Here is a 20,425-nt window from a genome sequence, read left to right on the forward strand (position 1 = left end):
AAGGGGGTAATGATTGTACCTTATAGAATGGTTGTGAGGATTAAATAGGTCAATATATGTAAAGTACCTGGAACAGTGCCTAGCATATAGTAAGTGCTCAAAAACCATTAGCTATTACTATTATTTGCTTTATTATTCAAAAACTACTATGGTCTAGTGGTGTAGGGAAGAAAATTGGATTTATCTCCTATTGGCCAAAAGACTTAAAGGAAAAGAAAGTTTTTAACATTATAGGTTAGTAAAGGTAGACAGTAGATAATAGTTTTTATATTTGATCAAATTTATATTTCTTTCTCATGCTGATTTTTTCCCTGAGCTCTAGTCCCATATGTCTCCACCTGTCTTCAGAACCTCTCTTACTTAAATGTAGTGTCATCTCAAACTTAACATGTTCCAAACTGAAGTGAACATGGTGGCTCCTCACATCCATTTAGTCCTCAAATCTTAGCAATTCTTCCTTCAAACTCTCAGATTTCCCTTTTCTATTTCCCTCACCATCACTGTACATCTAGACTACTCCTAAAAACTCCTAACTGGTTTCTCTGCATTATTTTTCTTCCACATTTCCACAGCAAGTTTACCCCAGAATTAATCAGAATCAAGCAGTTTCATCCTGTCTCAACACAAAACCTCTAGTGACTCCATTGTCTAAATTCAGCCTGGCATTCTAAGTTCTCCATAACCTCACTTCCCACTTTCTCTACCTTAGCTTCTACCTCTTTTCAACCTAAATGATGTACTGCCACTAAATTGATCTCCTTTTGCCTTCTGAACACATGTTATGTGTTATGTTCCCTGCCTCAGGTCCCCTTCCCTATGAAACTTCTCCCTTCTCTTACTCATCTTATAACTGGAAGTTTATACTCTTTAACCAGCATCTTTCTATTTCTCCCACCCCCCAGCCCCAGTAATCACTTTATTCACTGTTTCTATCAGTTTGACTTTTTAAGATTCCACATGTGATATTATACAGTATTTGTCCTTGTCTGCCTGACTTCACTTAATATAATGCCCTCAGGGTTTATCCATGTTGTCACAAATGACAGGATTTCATTCTTTCTTATGGCTGAATAATATTCCTGTGTGTGTGTATGTGTGTGTGTGTGTTATCTTCTTTATCCCTTTATGCTTTGATGAACACTTAGGTTGTTTCCATGACTTGGCTATTATAAATAATGCTGCAAAAAACATGAGGGTGCAGCTATCTCTTTGAGAGAGACAGTGATTTTATTTCCTTCAGATATATATGCAGAAGTGGGATTGCTGGATCATATGGTTCTATTTTAAATTTTTTGAGGAACTCCATATTGTCTTTCATGATGGCTGCACCAATTTACATTCCCACTACCAGTCACAAGGGTTTCCTTTTCTCCATATCCTCACCAACACTTATCTCTTTTTGATAATAGGCATTTTAACAGATGTGAGGTGATATCTCATTGTGGCTTTGATTTGCATTTTCCTGATGATTAATGATATTGAACACCTTTTCATGTTCATTTTGGCCATTCTTATATTTTTGGAAAAATGTCTATTCATGTCGTCTGCCTATTTTTTATTTGGATTGTTTGGGTTTTTTACTACTGAGTTGTATGAGTTCTTTATATATTTTGGATATTAACGCTTTATCATGATTTTCAAATATTTTCTCCCATTCTTTAGGTTGCTTTTTCATACTGCTTATGGTTTCCTTTGCTGTGCAGAAGGTTTTTAATTTGCTGTAGTTCCATTTGTTTATTTTTGCTTTTGTTGCCTTTGGTTGTGGTATCAAATCCAAACAGTCTTCACCAAGACCACTGTCAATGTTTTCTTCTAGGAGTTTTATGGTTTCAGGTCTTAACGTTCAAGTTTTTAGTCCATCCTGAGTTAATTTACTTGCATGGTGTAAGATAGTGGTCCAGTTTGTTCTTTTGCATATGGTTCTTCAGTTTTCCCAGCATCATTTATTGAAGAGACTATCCTTTCCCCATTGTATATTCTTAGTTCCTTTGTCATAAATTAATTGACCATACATGCCTTGCTTTATTTCTGGACTGTCTTTTCTGGTCCATTGATCTGTGTGTGTTTTTATGCCAGTACCATAATGTTTTGATTACTATAGCTTTGTAATGCAGTAGTCCCCCCTTATCCATGTGGGATACATTCCAAGACCCCCACTGAGTGCCTGAAACCACGGATACTATCAAATTACCATGGTTATAGTATATACCAACCCTGTATATACTATATTTTTTCCTATACTCATGTGTGGGTAGCATATATGATATGGATACACAGAACAAAGGGATGATTCACATCTAGGTGGGACAAGCAAGCTTTTATCATGCTCCTTAGAACAGTGTATTATTTAAAACTTATGAATTATTTACTTCTGTAATTTTCCATTTAATATTTTCAGACCACAGTTGACCTCAGATAACTGAAACCGAGGAAAGTGAAATACAGATAAGAAGGGGACTGCTGTATAGTCTGAAATCAGAAAGTGTGATGCCTCTAGCTTTGTTCTTCTTTCTCAAGATTGTTTTAGCAATTCAGGGTCTTTTGTAGTTCCATACAAATTTTCAGATTATTCTTTCCTATTTCTAGAAAAATGCCATTGAGAATTTGGTAGAGATTGCACTGAATTTATAGATTGTTTTGGGTGCTGTGGACATATTAACATTGTTAATTCTTTCAATCCACTGGTATGGAATATCTTTTCATTTATTTGTGTCTTCATCTTCTTTCATCAGTGTCTCATAGTTTTCACTGTACACCTTTTACCTCCCTAGTTAAATTTATTTCTAGGTATTTTATTCTTTATGCTGCAGTTGTAAATGAGATTGTTTTCTTAATTTCTCCTTCTGATAGTTCATTAGTGTATAGAAATGCAACTGATTTTTTTTAACAGTTTGAATCCTGCAACTTTACTGAATTTGTTTATTCTAACAGTTTTTTGGTGAAGTCTTTAAGGTTTTCTATGTATAATATCATTTCATCTGCAGATAGAGACAGGTTTACTTTTTCCATTCCAGTTTGGATGCCTGTTATTTCTTTTTCTTGCTTAATTGCTCTGGCTAGGACTTCCAGCACTGTGTTGAAAAAAGTGGCAAAGGTGGGCATCCTTCTCTTCTCCCTGATCTTAGAGGAAAAGCTTTCAGCTTTTAACTGTTAAGTATGATGTTAGCTATGAGCTTGTCATATATGGCCTTTATTATGTTGAGGTACATTCTCTCTATACCCAGTTTATTGAGGAAAATATTTAATACTTCTTAATATGAGTCAGTACCCATTCGTGATTTTTTTAAAATTCCTAACATAGTAGGAATAAAAGGGAAATTCCTTAAACTGGCATTTACAGATTACATGATTACGAACATGGAAAATCCAAAGGAAACTTTAGCCAAATTATAATATAAGAAAATTCAGCAAAATTGCTGAATATAGGGCTTCCCTGGTGGCACAGTGGTTGAGAGTCCGCTTGCCAATGCAGGGGATGCGGGTTCGTGCCCTGGTCCGGGAGGATCCCACATGCCACAGAGCGGCTCGGCCCGTGAGCCATGGCCGCTGTGCCTGCGTGTCCGGAGCCTGTGCTCTGCAACGGGAGAGGCCACAACAGTGAGAGGCCTGCGTACCACAGAAAAAAAAAAATTTGCTGAATATAAGGTCAGTTCTATCTGAATTCCAGGCACAAAGAATTATAAAATGAAATTTCAAGAGTAATATAGTTTATAATTGCAGCACAAGTCATCATACACCTAGTAAGAAATTGAAAAGTGTACAGGACCTCTCAACACTACACAGAAAACTATAGAATATTATTGAGAGAAATTAAGACCTAAATAAATGGTGGGATATGTCACATTCACACTCTCACCACTTTTATTCAACATAGTTTTGGAAGTCCAAGGGATGGCAATCAGAGAAGAAAAAGAAATAGAAGGAATCCAAATTGGAAAAGAAGAAGTAAAACTGTCACTGTTTGCAGATGACACGATACTATACATAGAAAATCCTAAAGACACCACCAGAAAACTACTAGAGCTCATCAATGAAGTCCAGTAAAGTTGCCAGAAACAAAATTAATATACAGAAACCTGTTGCATTTCTGTACACTAACAGTGAATTTTCAGAAAGAGTAATTAAGGAACAATTCCATTTATAATCGCATCAAAAATTAAAATACCTGGGAATAAATCTACTTAAGTTAAAGAACTGTACTCAGAAAACTATAAGACACTGATGAAAGAAATTGGAGAACATACAAACAGATGGAAATATATACCGTGTATATGGATTGGAAGAATTAACATTGTTAAAATGAACATACAACCAAAAGCAATCTACAGATTCATTGCAATCCCTGTCAAAATACCAAGGGCATTTTTCACAGAACTAGAACAAATAATTTTAAAATTTTTATGGAAAAGCGAAAGACCCTGAATAGCCAAAACAATCTTTGGAAAGAACAGAACTAGACGAATCACGCTTGCTGACTTCAGACTATACTACAAAGCTACAGTAATCAAAACAGTATGGTACTGGCATAAAAACAGATATGTAGATCAGAACAGAATGGAGAGCCCAGAAATAAACCCATGCACTTATAGGTCAATTAATCTATGACAAAGGAGTCAAGAGTATACAATGCAGGAAAGACAGTCTTGGCAATTCCCTAGTGATCCAGTGATTAGGACCCTGCACTCTCACTGCCGAGGGCCCAGGTTCAGTTCCTGCTCAGGGAACTAAGATCACACAAGCCCCGTGGCATGGCCAAAAAAAGAAAAGAAAGGAGAGTCTCTTCAATAACTGGTGCTGGGAAAACTGGACAGCCACAGGTAAAGGAATGAAATTAAAACATTCTCTAACACCATATACAAAAATAAACTCAAAATGGATCAAAGACCTTGACGTAAGGTTGGAAGCCATTAAACTAAAAGAAAGCAGAACATTCAGAACATTCTCAATATAAATCATACCAATTTTTTTTTTGCCTCTATCTCCTAAAGCAAAGCAATAAGAGCAAATATAAACAGATGGGACTTAATTAAACTTAAAGCTTTTGCACAGCAAAGAAAGCCGTAAACAAAACAAAAAGACAAACTACAGAATGGGAGAAAATATTTGCAAATGATATAACTGATAAGGGGTTAATATTCACATATATAGACAATTCATACACCTGAACATCAAAAAAACAAGCCTGATTAAAAGATTGTTAGAAGACCTGAATAGACATTCTTCCAAAGAAGACATACAGCTGGCCAAGAGGCACATGAAAAGATGCTCAACATCATTAATCATCAGAGAAATGCAAATTAAAACCACAATGAGATATCACCTCACACCTGTCAGAATGGTTATCATCAAAAAGACCACAAATAACAAATGTTGGTGAGGATGTGGAGAAAAGAGAACCCTTGGGTGCTGTTGGTGGGAATGTAAATTGGTGCAGCTACTGAGGAAAACATTATGGAGGTTTCTCAAAAAACTGAAAATAGAACTACCCTATGACCCAGCAGTTCCACTCCTGGGTATTTATCTGAAAAAAACTAAAGCACTAATTCAGAATGATACTTGTATCCCAATGTTCATAGCAGCAGTATTTATAATTGCCAAGATATGGAAGCAACCCAACTGCCCATCAACAGATGAATGGATAATGGAGATGCGGTGTATACAATGGAATACTACTCAGTCATAAAAAAGAACAAAATTTTGCCATTTGCATCAAATGCATGGACATGGAGGGTATTATACTAAGTGAAATAAGTCATACAGAGAAAGACAAACACTGTATCACTTATATGTGGAATCTAAAAAGTACAAGAAGCTAGTGAATATAACAAAAAAGAAACAGACTCACAGTTATAGAGAACAAACTAATGGTTACCACAGTGAGGAGAGGGAAAGAGGGAGGGGCAAGATAGGCATAGGGGATTAAGAGGTACAAACTACTATGTATAAAATAAGAAAGGTACAAGGATATATATTACAACACAGGAAATATGAATATTTTATAATAACCATAAATGGAATGTAACCTTTAAAAACTGTGAATCACTTTGTTATTGTATATCAACTATACCTCAATTCTAAAAAGAAGAAGAAAGAAAAGAATTAGAAGGCTTAATATTATAAAGATAATGATTTTACCCAGTATGATCTATAGAATCAATGCATTTCTGATCAAAATCTTTGCAGAATTCTTTTGTGGAAATTGACTAGGTAATTCTAATGTATAATATATATGGAAATGCAGAGGGACAAGGCGCTCTTGAAGAAGAATGAAGCTTGAGGACTTCACTACCTGTAACCAAGACTTTACTGTAAATTAATTACACTAATCAAGGCAGTGTGATATTGGTACAAGTGAAAACAAATACACACAGGGGAACAGGATAGAGAATCAAGAAACACACCCATAGCTGTATAATGATTTGGTTTATGATAAAAATAACACTGCAGTGAATTGGGGAAAAGATAACCTTTTCCATAAATGGTGCTGGATGAACTAGGTATCCATATTTAAAAACTAGTTTTGACCCTTACCTCACACCAGACACAAGAGTCAATTTCAGGTGGATTACAAGTATAAATGTGAAAGATAAAATGATACAGCTTAAAGATGAAAAAAGAAAATGCGTTTGTGGCTTATGATAGTTAAAGACACAAAAACTACAAACCAAAAAGGCAGAGATAGATAAATTGAGCTACATTAGAATTAGGAATCTCTAGTCATCAAAAAACACTATTACAAAAGTGTAAAGGTAAGCCATGGAATGGGAGATGATATATCTGACATATGCATATGTTTGAAAAAGGACTGATGTACAGATTATATAATCAACAAAAATTAAAACAGTCCTATAGAAAAATAGGCAAAACACTTGAATAGGCACTTCAAGAAAGAGGATATCCAAATAGCCAATAAATAAAAGTGTTCAACTTTGTTAATTGTGCACCTGGATGTGTTATTTAAATACATTATGAGATACCTCTCTGTGCCCTCCAGAATGGCCAAACTTAAAAGAGGTTGATGATAACAGTTACATATGTTGCTGATGAGATCACAAATTGGTACAGATATTTGGTATTGACTGAAGCCAAATATGTGCATATCCTCTGACCCAGCAGTTACACTTTTGGGTATATAAATGCATGCATATGTGTACTAAAGGATATTTGTGAGAATGTTCATAGCAGCACTGTTGATGATAACCAAAAACTGGAAACAACTCAAACGTCCATTAACAGCCAAATTAAATCTGGCAAATTTTACATCGGAGTACTCTCCTACGATGACAAGGGAACACTTCTGTATTAACAAAATGTATGGATCTTATATAATATTAGATAAAATAACCAAAAACTAAAGAGTGCCTAATATATAATTCCCTTTACAGGAGGTTCAAAAATAGGCAAAACTAACCTAATGATGATAGAGGCCTGTATGATGGTTATCTTTCTTGGTGAGATTTGTAAGGGGGGGTTCTAAGGAGCCTTCTGGGGTATTTGTAATGTTCGTAATGTTCTGTTTTTCAATACAGGTGGTCATTACTTTGTGAAAATTCACTTTGTGAAAATTAATTGAGTTGTACACTTATGATTTTTGTGTACTTTTCTGTATGTTACACTTCATTTAAAAGTATGGCTTTTAATTAAAATTTTTAAATTTAATTAATTAAAAATTAATAAGCCAGGGCCTCCCTGGTGGCGCAGTGGTTGAGAGTCCGCCTGCCGATGCAGGGGATACGGGTTCGTGCCCCGGTCTGGGAGGATCCCATATGCCGCGGAGCGGCTGGGCCCGTGAGCCATGGCTGCTGAGCCTGTGCGTCCGGAGCCTGTGCTCCGCAACGGGAGAGGCCACAACAGTGAGAGGCCCGCGTACAGCAAAAAAAAAAAAAAAAAAAAAAATTAATAAGCCATACATTTACATTTTCTTTCCTTAACATTGACTTCTATTAAAACTCTGACACCTTGGATTTAAATTTTCTTTAAAACATAAATGTTTTGCTAACTTAAAACAGTATTCCATGAGTTCATAATTCTGTTTGAAATAAAGGTATGACAGTATTTTATTGATAATAAATTTGAAACGCATTCAGTAAGAAACAGCTGTGCATCTGCTATGTATAAAGAAAAATAAGGAAGGCAAGATACTGTCCTTTTCTCCATCCTCTACTCCCATCATTAGTTTTTCCTATTAATGTATATATTAGGTACTTTTCATACCTTCATCTCAGTTTTCCATGAGCATGTTTTAATACCTTGAGCATATGATGTGGCTATGTGGCTTAGAGGAGTGTCTTCTCTAGAGTCTTCTCTATTTAACTTTAAGGTGTAGAGCCAAGTGGAGATAATCCAGGAATTGAGCTATACCTAGGTGGAATTTGGGAGTGTGGTCTAAACTGAAAATATAGATTTGTGAGTCACTAGGATATAGGTGGCAGTTGAAGAGAGGAGTGCACAGAACTAAACCTTGAGGAAGATTCATAGGACAGGAGAAGGAACAACAAAGCCTGCAGAAGACAATGAAAAGGCCTAGCCAGAGAGAATAAGAGGGAAATCAGGAGTATGTGATATAATGGAAGCCAGTGGAAGAGATTGTCTTAACGAAGGTAGAATAGTCAGCTGTGTTGAATGCTACTGACAGATTAGGTAAGAAAGAGACTACATTTGGTGATAGAAGGTTATCAGTGGTATTGGCAGGGTGGTGAGAGCGGGAGTAGTGGAGATAAAAAATAAGTTTGCAGTGAGTTGAGAAATACGTAAGAGATAAGAAATTAGAGACAGCCAAAATTTGGATTTAAAGGGGGAGGAAGAAGATTAATTAGGAGGAATTTGGGTGAAAAGGATTTTGTTTTTTTGTCTTGGGGAGGGGAGTGCTGTTACAATGAAAGAGACTTGAACATGTTTTAGTGCTGATGGGAACAAGCCAGTAGGGAGAGAGCAGTTATACATACTCGGGAGATAGAGGCAATAATATATAGGGTGAGATTTCAGATCAGTGAAAGTGATCTGAACACAGGTAGGGAAATTAACTTTAAATAAGAGGAAGGATCATTTTTTCATGATAACAGGAATGAAGAAGGAAAAAAGATAAGCGGAAGCAAATGTGTTTATAAGTTTGTTGTTAAGACAATAAGGAAATTCTCATTGAATGGCTCCTATTTTCTCTTTGGAATGAAAGATCAGATCACCTGTAGTGATGAAGTGGCGATTTTTGTGGAGAGTGGAGAAGGTTTGAAATAGCTGCAAATATTGTAGACAACGCTATTGAAATTGTAGGACCGGGAGTCAGTACTAAAGCCCAGTTGAGATGAATGATCTTTTATAGTGATACTAGTCTTCTCTATTATAAGATTTTCTTCACCTGGATAGGGCAGAGGTCAACTAACTGTGGCCCATAGGCCAAGTCTAGGCTCTGGGCCAAGGCTTCTCATGGACTCTTTTTGTAAAAAAAAAAAAAAAAAAAAAGTGTTACTGTAACACAGACATGCTCATTTATTGTCTGTGGCCACTTTGACACTACAGTGACAGAAATGAGTAGTTGGTTCTCAAAGCCTACAATCTGACCCTTTACAGAAGAAGTTTGCTGACCTCTGGTGTAGTTAAACCTGGATATGGGTACACGGAAGACAGACATTTGGAGTCAGGTTGAGGTCTTGACAAATGCAATGATAACATCAAAGATATTGGTAGTTGAAGTATTGAAACTTGGAATCCAAGCTGAAGAAGGAAAAGAAGTGAAGAAAGAAACAGATAGGACTTCTGGGATTTATTGAGGTGTCTTGTAGGTAGCTGGGCGGAGGGGAGCAGAAATGATATAAAATTTGGTCATATATAACTGAAATAGGTGATTCCAAAGGAGAAGCAGTTCTAGGTGATGAGAATGTCCTGGGTGTGGTAGCTGAGGTTGTATGGCACTGAGAGGCAGAGTACTGGCTAGATCGTCTGTGTAGATACTGAAGTCCCTCAGAATGGAGCGGAAGGGAAGATGGTGAACCAAGTGGTTGTCTTGTCTTTATCTCTGGGATTTATTAGAGAAAAATAAATAAATTGCTAACAGTCAATTAAAAAATTGCTAACAGTGTGAAAATAAGTAAATCGAAAATTTGTTGCTTTTGTGATTATAATTAGAACTTACACTTATTTTAAATGTCTTTTGATTACTAGATTGCAGATGTATTTAATTTTGAAGAAACAGTTTATAGTCATCATATGTCTCCAGTTGCCACCAAGCACTGTTTGGTAGCAGGTTTGTACATATGTTGTTTTTTAACATATTGAAAACTTTCTCCCTTATAATATCTAGTTAGTTTTGATATAAACATTTTAACCCTGATGAAGATCACAATTCTTTTTTCTAAAAAAGTGTGTATTACTCTTTATATTCAGTTTAACGGATATTGTACAAGTTGGGCACCATGCTGGGTTTCAAAGTGGCTATGATCCAAAGATTAAGAAAGCACATTTCTGTTCCCTTAAGAGTTACTTTTTTTTTATTTTAACATCCTTATTGGAGTATAATTGCTTTACAATGGTGTGTTAGTTTCTGCTTTATAACAAAGTGAATCAGCTATACATATATCCCAATATCTCCTCCCTCTTGCGTCTCCCTCCCACCCTCCCTATTCCACCCCTCTAGGTGGTCACAAAGCACTGAGCTGATCTCCCTGTGCTATGTGGCTGCTTCCCACTAGCTATCTATTTTACATTTGGTAGTGTATATAAGTCCATGCCACTCTCTCACTTCGTCCCAGCTTACCCTTCCCATCCCCATGTCCTCAAGTCCATTCTCTACATCTGTGTCTTTATTCCTGTCCTGCCCTTATGTTCTTCAGAACCTTTTTTTTTCTTTTTTTTAGATTCCATGTATATGTGTTAACATAACGGTATTTGTTTCTTTCTGACTTACTTCACTCTGTATGACAGACTCTAGGTCCATCCGCCTCACAACAAATAACTCAATTTTGTTTCTTTTTATGGCAGAGTAATATTCCATTGTATATATGGGCCACATCTTCTTTATCCAGTCATCTGTCAATGCTCACTTAGGTTGCTTCCATGTCCTGACTATTGTAAATAGAGCTGCAATGAACATTGTGGTACATGAAAGAGTTACTTTTAAACCACCAAATTTTCAAAGATTTTACATGAACAAAATTTGGCAGCTTTTTCATTTTGACACAGTAAAACAAGGAAATGATTTCCTTTTCTCTAGAATGTGTGATTCAAATTAAACATCCATTTTTATGAAAGCACCTGCAACAAAATTTTTCATGTGTGAAGAAGAAAAAATGTTTTTCTCATATCAGGTATCAGGTCCCTGTGATATTATTTCTGTGGCACTTCATGAATCTCCTCACCTCCAGACATCAGTCAGCTGCTTCATCTTTAAAGAGTTTGGGCACTAACTTTTCTTTGAGGTCCGCTCAGTCTGTGTCCAGAGTTTCTGTGAATCTGTTACTAGTGATTGGAAGTATATCATTAACATGGAAAAGCTAAGCTATTAAAATAAAATGAATTTTTCTAGTTATAAACATTAATAACTATTTAAAGTATATTATTAGCATACATTTTTATATTTCTGCATGGATATAGTGAATATGTCATGACTCATATGGTAGTTTCTTGTTTCCTTTTGGTGATGATTTATAGTAAAATTATCTAGAACTATTTTTTTTGTTTTGTTTTTACAGTTGGTACTAGAGGGCCCAAAGTACAACTTTGTGACTTAAAGTCTGGATCCTGTTCCCACATTCTGCAAGGTATTTGAAACAACAACTGCTTTGAGTAAACCATTCAACAAAATGAAACATTATTAACAATGTATTCTTTATAAGTGATATGACTGATGTATTTTGTGCTAGTTGTTAGAAGTCAGCAGAGAAATAAAGATCCTTTTGTGCATTATTGTTATAAAACTAAACTATTGAGGAGACATTTTTATGTACAGTAGCCACAGGGGAAGCTCAAAGAATATAGAAAGTCTAACTCAAAACCTTGTGTTATTTCTACAATGAAAAAAATGAACTACTTATGAAACTTACATCAGTACATTTGTCTCCATGAGCATTTTTTAATATTGTTCTGGCTGAGTAAACATTCTTAATATTTAGATGCTTGTTTTCTCAATAAAAATATTTTAGAAAAAGGTATTGAAATAATACTTTGGTAAAGTTTTACTAGCTTAAATTATTTTTGCTACTTTTTTATTAGTATTAGATCATCTAATTCTAAACAATGAAAAAATGGGATGTAATTCAGATACAGTATTTTTATTCATCTCTGAGAAACACGTAATAAATATATCAGGAAAACTTGGTGAGATGGATAACATTTGTTTTACATTATCATGAATTTCTATGAATATAAGCTAGGTAGATGAAAATATATGATTTGAATAGTTAGGTAGAAGTGAATTAAAATGCTGAAATCACTTATCCTATGAACTTATCACTTGTGCTTTCTAGATAAAAATTTTTATATAAATGCCTTTTACAATCATGAATTAAAATAATTTTTTTCTGTTATAACTTTCTGAAAACTTAGAGAACATTTTTATTCTTTAGAATGTTTATCTTGTTTGGTGGTTTGTTGCAGGGATTTTGTTGTGGAGATAAATAAGCTTGAGCTATATCACTTATTAATAGATAGACTTGCTAGGCTAACACCTGTATTTAAAAAGACAGACTCACTTGCTCTGAATGTTTTTTCCAAAGCAAACCCAGACCTTTTATAATAAAATAGCATTGTGAGAAATGCTCCATAGACTTCACATTAATATTTAAATATAGATTATTATAAATGTTAAAAATATCATGATTGTATCCATTTATTTTTAAGATTTAATCTATGCTTTCTTCATAATCCGACAAAATTAATTGCACTGTACCTTTTGATTTTTTTCAAATATTTTGCAAGTCATTTTATACAGTTGTTTTGCAGGTCACAGACAAGAAATATTGGCAGTTTCCTGGTCACCGCGTTATGAGTATATCTTGGCAACTGCAAGGTAAAATGCAAATTATTTGGTTTTGAAGTTAATAATTAATGCTAAGCATTTTGGAAAGACTGTTTTTATGTTAGATGCATATTTAGTTGCTAAGTAGTTCCTGGAAAATAAGATAATTGAGTTACAGATTTTAATTCATATCACCAAAAGAAATCTTCCTTTGCATCGTAATCTTAATCCTGACTATCTATCTTGAAGGTGCTCACTTTGTAAAACAGGAAACAACAGAATCTATGTAGCAATGCAAATCTACTAGTACTACCCATGAAACAACTGTGTTGTGTCATTTTTGCTTACAGAAGTGTAACACTGTCAATTTAAGAATAGTAGCATTTTAGGGCTTCCTTGGTGGCGCAGTGGTTGAGAGTCCGCCTGCCGATGCAGGGGACACGGGTTCGTGCCCTGGTCCAGGAAGATCCCACATGCCGTGGAGCAGCTGGGCCCGTGAGCCGTGGCCGCTGAGCCTGCACGTCCGGAGCCTGTGCTCCACAACGGGAGAGGCCACAACAGTGAGAGGCCCGCGTAACGCAAAAAAAAAAAAGAAAAGAATAGTAGCATTTTAATTCATTTTCTTTAACCCAAAATTATTTTGAACCTGATTCAGCACACTCATCCATTCATTGATTCAGTTTACTAACATTTAATGACTCCTATCATGTGCCAAGCATTGTTCTAGGGACACAGAGGTAACACAGGTGTAGTCCTTTCAGGAAGCTAATAGTCTAATGAGGGGGTATAGTCAGAAAAGTCAGTGATTTCAGAACATCCTGAAAAATGCTTTAATAGAGATATGTCTCTGGTAGGTATAATATGGGAAAAAAGAACAAGAGCACTTAACTCTTTTTCTTTTTTTTTTTTTTTTTAATTGGGGTATAGTTGTTTTACAGTGTTGTGTTAAAAGCACTTAACTCTTGAGGATCAAGGGGATTGGGGGTTTTGTTTGCTGGAAGGAAGAGTCTTACATATTTAAATGCTGACAGAAAAGTATTGCTGGAGAGAAATTAGTGAAGATAAGAAACGAAGGGGTGACTTCCCCAGTGGCACAATGGTTAAGAATCTGCCTGCCAATGCAGGGGACACAGGTTTGAGCCCTGGTCTGGGAAGATCCCACATGCTGCAGAGCAACTAAGCCCATGCACCACAGCTACTGAGCCTGCACTCTAGAGCCCATGAGCCACAACTCCTGAAACCCGCACGCCACAACTACTGAAACCCGCGCACGCTAGGGCCCACGTGCCGCAACTGCTGAGCCTGCGTGCTGCAACTACTGAAGCCCGCGTGCCTAGAGCCTGTGCTCCACAACAAGAGAAGCCACCACAATGAGAAGCCCACGCACCATAACGAAGAGTAGACCCTGCTCGCCGCAACTAGAGAAAGCCCACGTGCAGCAGAAAAGACCCGATGCGGCCATAAATAAATAAATAAACAAATAAATAAATATTTTTTTTAAAAAAGAAGGACGAAATGGAGGGAATAGTTGGTACATCAGGACCTTGACGAGACAAGAGAGGGTAATATCAAGGGTCCCAATAGAAGGGGACACTGATTTGACACATGAAGGGCATCATGAGACTAAATGGAAGGAGGAAAAAGGCATGAATACAATTAAGTTGTGACTTTGGCAGAGAAGCTCAAGAAATGCGAACCCAGTGGCCTCTGTTTTTTAGTGAGTGGAACTTGATGTCATCTATTGAAAATACTGGAATGGGATGCAATTTTCAGGGAAGGTAGTTAAAGATTTGGAATAACAGTTTTAAATGAATGGAAGAGGAAGCTGATTAAGGGCACATAGGATTGCTGGTCAGTATTTTGTGCTCTTTCGAAGGTGTAGCCCACAGCTGTACTAAGCCACAGAAATCAAAACATTGAATGACACAGACTTAACAATTGTCTAAAAATTGTTCAAGTCACAGGTATAAGGAAGGAAATAAAATCACCAAAAGGCTTATAGGAAGGATCAAGGACCTAATGAGATAGAAGCATGAGTGTTGATAAGAAAATTTGAAAACTGAAGGGACAGGAAGTAGTAATCAAATTTTGATATAGACATTTTAATAAAACTTTTTGCAGAAGAATTATTACAAAAACTACTTTTATTAGTCTTATAAAGAAATGTGTCTCAATATTTGTAAAGCAGCCAGCCCTTCCTCTCTGTCACAGTTTATTCCTCAAAGAAGCTTCTGTTAATAGTTTTCAGAATGTGACATTGAAATTTATGATTTCTGAAGTAGAACAAAGTCTAGAATGTAGCCATAAGAAGGCTGGCCAGGGCCTCCCTGGTGGCGCAGTGGTTGAGAGTCCGCCTGCCGATGCAGGGGATACGGGTTCGTGCCCCGGTCTGGGAGGATCCCATGTGCCGCGGAGCGGCTGGGCCCGTGGGCCATGGCCGCTGGGCCTGCGCGTCCGGAGCCTGTGCTCCGCAGCGGGGGAGGCCACAGCAGTGAGAGGCCCGCATACCGCAAAAAGAAAAAAAAAAAAAAAAAAAAAAAGAAGGCTGGCCAAAGAGGTATGAAGGTGAGGAGCTCAGCACTGCTTGTGGGTCCATGCTAGAGTGGAGTTACATTGTTTGTTTCTTATTTGGTTTTCCTCAAATCAAGAGGGAAACTAAGAGGCTTTCAATTCTCAGAGTACCCCAGGAATTTGAATCAATACCAGAATGGACCTAGTAATCAATGTTAGGAGTCAGTTATGTCCATATCTAATCTGTTTCAGAAGAGACTTAAGTCCTCAGACTCCTCCCATTGCAGACCTATTCCCCAGCTGGAAAGAAAGAAAACCAAATTGAGAATGGGAAATGCTAACTTTTCGCCGACTATTCTAATTGGCTACATTTGATGGTGATCTGTGAAAATAATCAAAGTTATGGGAAGAGATAAACCCTGTATAGATATTTTTTTAAAAGGTTTATAAATGAGAATAAGCTTATAAAATGCAGCATAATACTCTTTCTAATTAAAATGACCTGGATAAACCCAACAGGTTAGAATATTATTGAGGACTTTGTGAGGATATGATACCATCAGTTGAACTGATTTATATTTTCTTTAGTAGTAGTTTAGGAGCTGAAATTGATGTGATCATGGTTTTACCTTTTTTCATTTCACTTGAAATAAAATGAAAATAAGTGTTGAATTTCTAGGAGACATTAAATTTATTTCTTGTATATCTGGCAAAGATTGATTTGAATACAGGAAACCAAATAAAAATATTTTGTTCTTATGATTCACCTTATTCTTAATTTTTTTCATATAAAAAGAAAAAAAAACATATTTCTACCAAATGGATTCTTAAGCAAAGTGAAATTAGTTCACTGCTTGATTATCTAGGCAACATTTGAAAAACTAACAGTAGAACAGATATAGTAACAAATTTGCCAAGGAACAAAGCTCTAAGCCTGTCTAGTCTTTGGAGAGGAAGATGCTCATGTCATTAAAAACAACAGAAAAAACAGCAGAATTCCGTCCTTGTGATTTACTTTTTTTTTCTATTTTTTTCACTTCTTTGTGCTACTATTGACTATTGAATATTTGCTGGAAAGGCAAAAGTACAACCATCCAAATGTACAAATACATTTGTGCTAATATACTGAGACCTCTCTATGCCATAATACTGGAAAGGTGGGTGAGGAGTACCGTCATTATCCTAGCTCTACACATTAATGTAACATTTATGTCTTCTCAGTGCTGACAGTAAAGCAAAATTATGGGATGTGAGGAGAGCATCAGGATGTTTGATTACTCTTGATCAGCATAATGGGAAAAAGTCACAAGCAGTTGAATCAGGTAATGAAAAACATATTAATATAGAAATATGGCATTGATAATATTTTTATATTGAAACCAAATAAATGTATGTTGACAAATTGTAGATTTTATGTTTTTTTAAAAAGGCATTCACAACAAATCGGTTTCTAAATTTACATCAACTAAATTATGGTTGTCTTTTTTTTTCTCTTTTTTTTCTTAACTGAGGATTCCAGTGAGCTTTTATTTTTTTCTTTCTTTAAAATTTTTTTTTATTTTTAACATCTTTATTGGAGTATAATTGCTTTACAATGGTGTGTTAGTTTCTTCTTTTTTTTTTTTTTTTTTTTTTTTGCGGTACGCGGGCCTCTCACTCTTGTGGCCTCTCCCATTGTGGAGCACAGGCTCCGGACGCGCAGGCCCAGCTGCTCCGCAGCATGTGGGATCTTCCCGGACTGGGGCACAAACCCGTGTCCCCAGCATCGACAGGCGGACTCTCAACCACTGCACCACCAGGGAAGCCCAGTTTCTTCTTTATAACAAAGTGAATCAGCTATACATACATCCCCATATCTCCTCCCTCTTGCGTCTCCCTCTCACACTCCCTACTCCACCCCTCTAGGTGGTCACAAAGCACTGAGCTGATCTCCCCGTGCTATGTGGCTGCTTCCCACTAGCTATCTATTTTACATTTGGTAGTATATATAAGTTATGGTTGTCTTTCTTTAAGATACAAGTAAGGGGACTTCCCTGGTGGTTCAGTGGGTAAGAGTCTGTGCTTGCAATGCAGGGCGCCCAGGTTTGATCCCTGGTCAGGGAACTAGATCCTGCATGCTGTGTGGCGCGGCCTTTAAAAAAAAAAAAAAGAAAGAAACTAAAAGATACAAGTAAATATGGCATTTCTTCTGCCCCTGAATTTTTGAATGTAGAAACTTTTCTGGATTAACTTGTTATTTTATATTTTTCCTCACATGAGACCAACTAATACAAATTCAGTGCCATTTAGGAAGTTACAGTAAATTAAAGAAATGGTGATATTTTGTGTCCATTTTGTCACAAAATTTGCAAGTTGTGTTTAATTTGAGTCCACTGCAATCCAGGTGACAAAGTACCTCGATTGCATTTTTATAATAGAATTTAATTTCTGTGTAGGTTAAAATTCTGATTCAGAATTAAATTTGGACCAGAAATACATTAGGTTGAACTGTATAAAACCTATGATTGTTTTAATAATATTTTAAATTAAATTAATCAGATTATTGAGGATTATGCTTTCTCAAACCTGTTCATTTTGAAAGTAATATAAATTTTGATTGAGACTAGAACACTTCTTTAAGTGGCAAATACTAGTAGTATTGATTTTTAATAGTCCATGGAATGATTTTTAGATTGAAAATGGAAATAATATATAAGAAGTTTAATTTAAAATTTTAGTGGTAGGTTTATGAAGTTAATTGAGTTTGATAGCACAGCTTACTCTCTGAAGAAAAATTATATTTGGCAGGATTTTCTCCCTTTGCTTTTCCTATTTTCCTCTGCTTTTATGGTTCTAATTTATATAGCTTATGTTCAAGTAATCCAAAGGGATGATTAATTTTAAATATAATCAACTTATATTTAGATAATTCAGATAGTATTCCTTTAATATGTTTAAATAACTATATCATCAAGCATTAAGTGTGTGTGGAATTTATAAGAATAGATAAGCTGAATTGTGTTTTTCATTGCAGCAAACACTGCTCATAATGGGAAAGTTAATGGCTTATGTTTTACAAGTGATGGGCTTCACCTCCTCACTGTTGGTACAGATAATCGAATGAGGCTCTGGAATAGTTCCAATGGAGAAAACACACTAGTAAGACATTTTAAGTACCTTGAATGTTTTGGATCTACATTAAAGAAATGAATCTGTGACTTAACACTTGGTGTTTTTCTGTAGATTTGACTTTGTTTCTTGCCTCTGAATCACAGCTTTCTTTATATAATATTTTTCCATTATGTGAACTAGTAATTCTCAACTCAGGACAACCCACCCCACCTCACCCCACCACATTCTCCCCACTTAGTGGAGAATCATTGCTCTACTGAGCCACTGTGTATAGTGGGAGCGTGCCACCTCTCTCAAGTATATTGTAGAAGAATAAAAGATTGAGAACAACTGATATAAATTAAAGCTATAAAGTTAGTCAAATTTTATACTATATCTGACTTTTAAACAAAATCCAAAATGAGGGACTTCCCTGGTGGCTCAGTGGTTAATAATCCACCTGCCAATGCAGGGGACATGGGTTCGATCCCTGGTCTGGGAAGATCCCACATGCCATGGAGTAACTAAGCCCGTGCGCCACAACTACTGAGCCTGTGTTCTAGAGCCTGCGCACCACAACTACTGAGCCTGCGTGCTGCAACTACTGAAGCCCGCGTGCCTAGAGCCCATGCTCCGCAATAAGAGGAGCCACCACGGTGAGAAGCCCACGCACCACAACGAAGAGTAGCCCCCACTCAGCGCAACTAAGAAAGCCCGCACGCAGCAACAAAGACCCAACGCAGCCATCCATAAATAAAAAATAAAAATCCAAAATGAATGTTATAGTACCCAAACATACAGTAATTGGAATAGAGGTGTTCTAAAAGTGCTAGATTCTTTTTTTTTTAATTGAAGTATAGTTGATTTACAGTATTGTGTTACTTTCAGGTGTACAGCAAAGTGATTCAGTTATACATATGTAGATGTATATATCTTTTTTTTTGATTCTTTTCCTTTATAGGTTATTACAAGATACTGAATATTGTTTCCTGGCTATACAGTAAATCCTTGTTGTTTATATATTTTATATATGGTAATGTGTATCTGTTAATACCATACAACTAATTTATCCCCTCACCTTCCCCTTAGGTAACCATGAGTTTGTTTTCTATGTCTGTGAGTCTGTTTCTGTTTTGTAAAGAAGTTCATTTGTACTAGTTTTTAGATTCTGCCTATAAATGATATCATATAGTATTTGTCTTTCTCTGTCTGACTCACTTCACTTAGTATGATAACCTCTAGGTCCATCCATGTTGCTGCAAATGGCATTATTTCATTCTTTTTTATGGCTGAGTAATATTCCATTGTATATATATACTACATCTTCTTTATCCATTCATCTGTCGATGGACATTTAGGTTGCTTCTGTGTCTTGGCTATTGTAAATAGTGCCACCATGAACATTGGGTTGCATGTTTCTTTTCTTTTTTTAATTCTTTTTTATTTTTTAAAAATTTTTATTTATTTTATTTTTGGCTGTGTTGGGCCTTCATTGCTGCGTGGTCTTTCTCTAGTTGCGGCAAGCCAGGGCTACGTTCGTTGCAGTGTGTGGGCTTCATATTGCAGTGGCTTCTCTTGTTGTGGAGCACAGGCTCTAGGCACACAGACTTCAGTAGTTGCAGCATGCAGGCTCAGTAGTTGTGGCTCGCGGGCTCTAGAGCGCAGGCTCCATAGATGTGGCACACGGGCTTAGTTGCTCCACAGCGTGTAGGATCTTCCTGGCCAGAGCTCAAACCCATGTCCCCTGCATTAGCAGGCGGATTCTTAACCACTGCTCCACCAGGGAAGCCCGCATGTATCTTTTCTAATTAGAGTTTTCATCTTTTCCCGTTATATGCCCAGGAGTGGGATTGCTGGATCATATGGTAACTCTAT

The 20,425-nt window shown here is 36.4% G+C and overlaps 1 protein-coding gene across 1 annotated transcript in view; it reads left to right on the forward strand.

Moving 5' to 3' along the window:
• The window catches only part of ERCC8 (ERCC excision repair 8, CSA ubiquitin ligase complex subunit), a 61,393-nt gene that overhangs the window by 23,415 nt on the left and 17,553 nt on the right, over positions 1 to 20,425 (forward strand). Inside the window, exons 5-9 of the mRNA XM_082622337.1 lie at positions 10,159 to 10,240; positions 11,685 to 11,753; positions 12,934 to 13,000; positions 16,682 to 16,782; positions 18,474 to 18,598. Coding sequence (XP_082478463.1) covers positions 10,159 to 10,240; positions 11,685 to 11,753; positions 12,934 to 13,000; positions 16,682 to 16,782; positions 18,474 to 18,598 — 444 coding nt within the window. The remainder of the gene's footprint in view (positions 1 to 10,158; positions 10,241 to 11,684; positions 11,754 to 12,933; positions 13,001 to 16,681; positions 16,783 to 18,473; positions 18,599 to 20,425) is intronic.

This window comes from Mesoplodon mirus, assembly GCF_964341445.2.
Source record: "Mesoplodon mirus genome assembly, chromosome: 5".
NCBI classification, from domain to species: domain Eukaryota; kingdom Metazoa; phylum Chordata; class Mammalia; order Artiodactyla; family Ziphiidae; genus Mesoplodon; species Mesoplodon mirus.